Source organism: Eucalyptus grandis, chromosome 8 (genome assembly GCF_016545825.1).
Source record: "Eucalyptus grandis isolate ANBG69807.140 chromosome 8, ASM1654582v1, whole genome shotgun sequence".
NCBI classification, from domain to species: domain Eukaryota; kingdom Viridiplantae; phylum Streptophyta; class Magnoliopsida; order Myrtales; family Myrtaceae; genus Eucalyptus; species Eucalyptus grandis.
In genome coordinates, this window is record NC_052619.1 from 9,949,349 (window position 1) to 9,956,971 (window position 7,623).

Below are 7,623 nucleotides of genomic sequence, written 5' to 3' on the forward strand. Positions count from 1 at the left end.
TTGGGCCCGAAATACGGGCCCGGCCTGATATACCCCTTTTTTAAAAACAAGCCCGAACAAAATGAAAACAGGTCGGCCCAAGAATCAGCCAGCCCAGACCCGGCCCGCTACGCCCCAAACCCTACTCGATTACCTGCGCCCGACCCGGCTCTGGGCTGGTTGACCCGCGACTGGCTGCTTCGCGGCAAGCCAATCGCGACGGAGGCAACGCGGCTACCGGCGTGCCGCTCGCCTCTGTCTGGCCTGGAGGAATGGCGCCCTGGCCTGGCCGAGCATTCGACCTTCGTCCGGCCGGCGACGTCCTCCACGATGACTCCCGGTGCACGTTGTCGAACCGAGAAGGCTCCCATCTTCCTTGGGTCGTCGTGAAGCGTCTGCGGGTCAGGTGTCGTCAGTCGCGCTTGGGACACTGAAGGATCACGGGGGCGCCTCGACTCGGTGGGACGGCGTTAGGACAGCCCGGCTTTTGCTCGAAACAACAGAACGAAACCAGATCTCGTTTGGGCATTTTATCGAACAGGTGGAGTGCGCGACCAGGACGAGTGATTCTTGGCGTCGTCGAGGCTTAAACCTGGGTCGGGACCTTCAGAGGAGGGAAGAGTCGCGGCCGGAGCTCGCGCAACCAGGCTTTTTCCGCTTTTTGTTGGGTTTATTCATGTTGTGTTGATGTTGCTTTTTCCTTTTGTTTGGCACTTAGTGTATGATTGATTATATAGGAAGCTAGGGTTAGAGTATGTGGAACAGTATCTAACCCACTGGCCAGTGAGAGTGAAGGAGTGTACCGAAGGGTTAGATTTCAAGGGCAAAATGTTGCCAATTGACATGAAAGGGACATGGGAGGCCATGGAAGAGTGCTCCAAACTAGGGTTGGCCAAGTCCATTGGAGTCAGCAACTTTGGCACCAAGAAGCTCTCTCAACTCCTCATGTATGCCACAATCCCTCCTGCTGTTAACCAAGTGAAAGAGAATTCCATTATTCAAGTTCGATCTTTAAGTCGAATAAGATATCAAATCAAGATTTTCTTGAAATTTGCATTTCTTTTTCCTTTGTGGGTTCATCATCTTTAGGTGGAGATGAATGTGGGATGGCGACAAGAGAAGTTGAGGGAGTATTGTAGAGAGAAGGGAATACATGTGACTGCATCGTCTCCTTTGGGAGCGAATGGAGCATCTTGAGGTTCGTTAGCTGTTATGGAGAGTCCCCTACTTCTGGAGATTGCTGCTGCCAAAGGGAAGACTGTGGCTCAGGTACTTGATTATTTTCTGTTTGGTTTTCTCTGCTCTCAAGTCACTCGTGTGAAGGGGTCGCACGGTAAAGCTAGACGTAGGGAAACCGGGGTCAAAATGAATAACATCATGCTGAGAGCGAATCCAATGAGGCATCCTACGAATAGAACAAAAATCAAATGTTTTGTCATTTTCATATTGGAAGCAAAGCCTGTAACCTTCCTCCTTGGTCAAATGTATCGATATGTAGGTTGCACTGAAATGGATATATGAGCAAAGGTCAACTTTCATCGTGAAGAGCTTCAACAAGGAAAGAATGAGAGAATGAGAGGGAACCTACAAATTTTGGGATGGGAACTTAGCCAGGAGGATTTGGAGAGGTTGAAGCTGCAAATCCCACAGAAAATAGGATTTGCGGGAGGGTTTAACATTTCTGAAGATGGGCCTTACAAGTCATTGGATGAGCTCTGGCATGGAGATGCTTGACAATCCCACCACATCATTTTTCACATTATTTCAAATGTGTTTGCAATTATATGTGAGTTGAACAAGGTGTTTTTAAGAATTCGTTTGAGAATAGACATGAAGATTTCGTTGTAGGATGTGAATCCTCACTACAGTTTGAAATGAAATAAGACAATAAATTATCGAATCATTACGCATCATTCAAATGAAGATGCAACCCACCGAGGAAAAAATGCAAGTAATGCTACCAAGGCGAAGTTACTCGATAGAAAAGTTGATAAATCAAAAAAATAATTAAACATTTGTAAGTAGCTCAAAAGACGGTAATTCAAAACTAGTAGTTAATACTTTTTTTTGTTTGTTAATACTTTAATGAGTAATGCTTGGATAACGGACCGTCACTTGCTATGAGCGACGGTGCAATTTGAACCTTTAATTCCATTTTGCTTACAATGGGCAACTGGATCAGTAAAAAATCAATGGTTTTGCATGTGTGATATTTAAAGAAACAATCCGAATGAAATCACTCAAGAAAAGGAAATTCATGGTGTAATTAACTATTATTAGATGGCGGGGTTCCGGTCCAAAATAAAACAAATGAGATGCAGTCGTGAATTAATAATATCATATATCCAATATGCAAGTAATATAAATGGAATGGACTTTCATTTTTTTCACTTTTTTTTTTTTTTTAAATCTTAAGGTTGGCCATGAACTTTTTTCACCGAAGTCACTTCGTTATCTTGGTACGGTTATCTCTCTAGATGAAAAGCTTTTGGTTGGAGAGTCATCGTATCCCACTGTCATTTTACAACTTGTTCATATGCCTTAAATTTATCGCCAAAAAGCCTACACTTCTCAATTTTAATTGGTGAGACGATTGTTCCCAAAACCATCATCACTAGATATCATATCGCATCCTTGCAATCATTCATGGAAATCAAATTGAATTTTGGTCATTAATATTTCGAGGTCTTATTTCCTTTAAACTTACTTTTAGCATAAACATTTTATTTATGCAAATCAAATCCCTCCTATTGGGATTTTTATTTCCCAAGGAAATCGGACAAAAAAGTCATCTAGTTTCCTTGAGAAAATGATGGGTGCAACAGACTATCACCTTAGAATTTTCTTACTTTAATGGGATAAGTGTATAGAAGTCTTAAAACATGTCATGAAAGTATAGTTGACTACTAACATTTTTACAAAGTGCAATCAAGTTCTAAAATTTATCAAATTAGTGTGATTCTTTCATTGATTCCGTTGATGAATTGGCTACTTCCATTCAAATTAGGTCAATTCATGTTCACTCACTTTAGTGGTGAGATGGTTTGTATTAAAAAGTTCAACATCGAATTTCCGACCACACAAATTGGCGATGGTACTAAAATGATAGTTTTAATTTTTACAAAAGTGGAACGAAAGTAATTGCTTGAAAATTTTGGGTACTAAAATAAGTATCATACAAAAAGTTATGACATTTTTGGTTGGCCATATCCCCCCTTCTCTCTCTCTACAACTTCACATTTTTTAAGCATGTGTCAATGTAATGGACAACAAAATTTTTAGTGTATTTATATCAAGCAAAAGAAAAGAAATTAAGCATAAGAAAATGCAAAGTCTTTTTAAACATTATAGTTGATTCGAGGTAGAGCTTGTTTGGAGAAATCCTAATAATTAATTAAGAATAAGAAAATGCAAAGTCGTGTTAATGTATTATTGGTAACTTGGACTTATGATAAAGATCATGTGTGAAGACAGATTTTATAAAGGCACCCTTGTTGTCATGGAAAATTTCTCACTATTTTTGCAAAATAAAGGCGTTGTTACAAAAAAAAATCTCTCTCTCTCTCTCTCTCTCTCTCTCTCTCTCTCTCTCTCTCTCTCTCTACACCACTTCACAAAATTTGGATACTCCTACCATTTTTAAGCACGTGTCAATGTAATGGACAGCAACATTTTTAGTGCATTTATATCAAGCATAAGAAAAGAAATCAAGCAAAAGAAAATGCAAAGCCTTTTTATACATTATAGTTGACTTGGAGGCAGAGCTTGTTTGAAGAAATCCTAATAATTATATCAAGAATAAGAAAAAGCAAAGTCGTGTTAATGTATTATTGGTAACTTGGACTTATGATAAAGATCATGCGTGAAGACATATTTTATAAAGCCACCCTTGTTGTCATGGAAAATTTCTCACTATTTTTGCTCACTGTTTTTGCAAAATAAAGGCGTTGTTACAAAAATAAATAAATCAATACGTATAATATAATGTCCACATACTTATGATCCATGTCAAAATTTGTAAATGTTGAAAAAAATTGACAAATTATCAAATAAACATTTGAAAATAAATTAAAGGAGAGTTAGTAGCTCAAAGCTAAATAGTCATAATGCGAGAAAAGTTGGTGAATCGCTTTCATTTAGGCCAGTGATCTTTCAAAAAGTTGGTAAATGTAATGCTAATCAAGACAAATAAAATATAGTTACCCAATAGAAAAGTTGATGAACTAAAATAACAATTGAACATTGCTACGTAACTCAAAAGAAAGTTAATAATTCCGTAAGGGTTGACTAGTAATCAACAGGTGAAATGATGAAACGAGATTAAAATAATATAAATTTTGCGGAATGAATACGTCCCTCACAAATTGATGCTTGTAGTCATATTAACAGAAGAAAAAAGGAAAAGAAAAGATGATAGACAATTCTGACGTTAACTTCCAGGTCGCTTGATGCATGCATATACGAAAGAAAATATTTCCGCAAAGGTTGACCAATAATGAACAAGTGAAATGATAAAACGGGATTAAAATAATATAAAATTTGCGGAACGAAGACCTCCTTCACAAATTGATGCGTATACGTTTCATTAACAGAATAGAAAAAGAAAACAAAAGACGATAGACCACTCTCACTTTAACTTTCAGGCCGCTTGATGTATGCATATACGTCAAAGATACGTCAAAGGCAGACTCCAATAATACTTTCTTCACCACTTCTGTTGTCTGGGTCTCTATCTCTTCTCGTTTATTTATAGTACCCAGTAACATCACTCAATCACACAACACAAACAGACAGACAGACAGACAGACAGACAGGCGCGCTCACACACGAGAAACAACAATGGACGCAGTACTGAGTTCAGGACACAGAATGCCGTTGATTGGGTTCGGAACATTCGCGTCCCCCCTGCCACCGCTAGACGTGCTGACATCCATATTCCTCGAGGCCATTGAAGTGGGGTACCGCCACTTCGACACGGCGGCATGCTACGGCTCCGAAGAGGCACTCGGCCGAGCTGTGGCTGAGGCCCTAGACCGAGGGCTCATCGAGAGCCGCAGTCACATCTTCATCACCACCAAGCTCTGGTGCACCGACACTCATCCGGATCTCGTTCTTCCCGCTCTCAAGAAGTCTCTCCAGTAAATATTTGCTAATTCCTCCAACTTATATTACTACTTGACACTATATGCAGTTCTCATAACCACTAAGTAGCCAAATTTTTTTAAGACCACAAAAGAATTTCTTTCACGGGAGATAGGATAAACATTAGGTTTCGCCTTGGTATATGATTATCAGTTGCATGCATTAGTTTTTTTCCAATTTTTCCTCCACATTATTTTTCCGCTTTTTGTTGGGTTTAGTCATGTTGTGTTGATGTTACTTTTTTCACTTGGTGTATCATTGATTACATAGGAAGCTAGGGTTAAAGTATGTGGATCTGTATCTAATCCACTGGCCAGTGAGGGTGAAGGAGGGAACCGAAGGGTTCGATTATAAGGGCAAATTGCTTCCATTCGACATGAAAGGGACATGGGAGGCCATGGAAGAGTGCTTCAAACTGGGTTTAGCCAAGTCCATCGGAGTCAGCAATTTTGGCACCAAGAAGCTCTCTGATCTCCTCTTGCACGCCACCATCCCTCCTGCTGTTAATCAGGCAATTAGAAGAACATACTATGTCTAATCTCTTCATTATTGGTACAACTAGGAGTATGCAAAAGGACTGAAAATCGCCCGGACTTTTCGAAATCGGACCAGACTGGATTGGAACTAGCGGTTCTTAAGGGAATTGGTGGATATTGGTCCGATTCTCGGTTTTCAGTGTGGAACTACCTACCTACTTAGACCAAACTGGTAATATAAGAACATATATTATATTTATAAAAAAAATTCCAACAAAAAAAATTAAGAAAAATAAAAACCTTAAAATCTCTAATTTGAAGCTCAATACCCATTAATCAAGTGCTCGTCTTGTCTCACTCTCACCTCATCTAAGTTGTCTCTATATCTCACATTCATGGCTTCAACTCTCAAGCTCCACGTCAATCAACTCACGGCCTCAACTTTCAACTTCTAATATGAGTCCAATCTTTTTACCTATCTTGCAATTGAGAATAGGGAAGTTCTTTGTTTTTTGCTTTAAACATAACATTGATGTATGAAGTTTGATGGGATTGGTTCCATGGACCCACCCGCAAACCAGACCAGACTGGTGGTCCGATTCCCGAGTGTATCCATAGAACCAACGGATGGTTCCTGATTCCAATTTTTCGAAGTCAGTCCTTAGTGGGCGATTTCTGATTCCAGGGTGGGAACCACCCACTCAAACCATACTCACCCTTAGATGTAACCATGGATATATTTTTTTAGGAAAGACAGATAAAGTAATATTTTTTATTTTATGGGTTAACTATGATTTAGGTGGAGATGAATGTGGCATGGCAACAGGAGAAGCTCCGAGAATATTGTAGAGATAAGGGAATACAGGTGAGCGCATGGTCCCCATTGGGAGCGAATGGAGCAGCCTGGGGTACATTAGCTGTTGTGGAGAGTCATGTGCTCAAGGAGATTGCTATTGCCAGAGGCAAGACCGTGGCTCAGGTACTACACTCTTCTCTTCTTGTGTGTTTACCTCCTGTTTTGGTGTCATTTGGGGCATAAGAGATCATTAATTGAGTTGATGCAATCGAAAGGAAAATTTAGATTTTTGTCACTTTCGGGAAAGCATAGTTTAGAAGCTCTTCCCTCAGAAATTGCATTTCCTTATCTCCAATTTGCATATTGTACCTTATATACATGCGTACATATGAAGGTTGCACTGAAATGGATATATGAGCAAGGGGCATCTGCGCTAATAAAGAGTTTCAACAAAGAGAGAATGAAAGAGAACCTCCAAATCTTAGATTGGGGACTTAGCCAAGAGGATTTGGGAAAAATCAAGCTTCAGATTCCACAGAGAAGAGGAAATCCCGGTGGCATGTTCATTTCTGAGGATGGGCCTTACAAATCATTGGATGAGCTCTGGGATGGCGATGCTTGAATACCTACATTTTTATAGTTTATATAATCGAGTATAAACTCTATGATGATCTCTTGTTGATGATAATAACAATCTATATGAATTAAATTTCGAGATTTCATTATGATTATATCTTCTTCCACACTGTTTTTCTAAATATGTTGTGCTAATAACAGGCTTACTGAGACATCCTGTAAATAGAAAAAAAGTAATATACATTTCCAGTTTCTGATTAAAAGCCTAGGGTACATTTGTTTGGGGAAAAAATTTATAATAAAGGAAAATGTTTTCAGAAAATATTTTTTTCAAGAAAATTGATAATTTTCCTTTATTTGGTAATATATGATCAATTCTTTTTTTGTATTTAGATTTTATTTAGAAAATGGTTTCAATCTTACAACTTTATCTTTAAAAAAATCATTTTTTAATTTTTTTATTCTTTTCTTTCTTTCCTTTTCTTCTTCGCTTTTCCATCCCACCCACCTCTCCACCTCCCCCAACTCCTCTCCACCGTCGCCGCTGGGACCTGGCGAGGTCAAGGTTTTGTCAGCCCGTGTGTGTGGCCAGTTGTCAAGGCCCAAGGACTGGTTGAGGGAGAAATAAAAAGAAAAATAAGGAAAAAAAAAAAA

General features: G+C 39.1%; 1 protein-coding gene and 1 pseudogene across 1 annotated transcript; both read left to right on the forward strand.

Moving 5' to 3' along the window:
• Positions 1-251: 251 nt before the first annotated feature.
• Positions 252-1,839, forward strand: LOC104456385 (annotated as a pseudogene).
• A 2,909-nt stretch (positions 1,840-4,748) lies between these two features.
• Positions 4,749-7,206, forward strand: LOC104456387 (methylecgonone reductase). The gene is made up of 4 exons (XM_010071164.3): positions 4,749-5,117; positions 5,392-5,632; positions 6,397-6,576; positions 6,788-7,206. Exons 1-4 carry the CDS (start codon positions 4,819-4,821, stop codon positions 7,013-7,015), a joined length of 948 nt encoding a protein of 315 aa, XP_010069466.2. The 5' UTR covers positions 4,749-4,818; the 3' UTR covers positions 7,016-7,206.
• The last annotated feature ends 417 nt before the right edge of the window (positions 7,207-7,623 follow it).

Coding starts and splice junctions, on each gene's coding strand:
- LOC104456387 (XM_010071164.3), top strand. CDS start 4,819: ATGGACGCAGTACTGAGTTCAGGACACAGAATGCCGTTGATTGGGTTC. Junction 5,118..5,391: donor GCTCTCAAGAAGTCTCTCCA/GTAAATATTTGC, acceptor TTGATTACATAG/GAAGCTAGGGTTAAAGTATG. Junction 6,577..6,787: donor GAGGCAAGACCGTGGCTCAG/GTACTACACTCT, acceptor GTACATATGAAG/GTTGCACTGAAATGGATATA.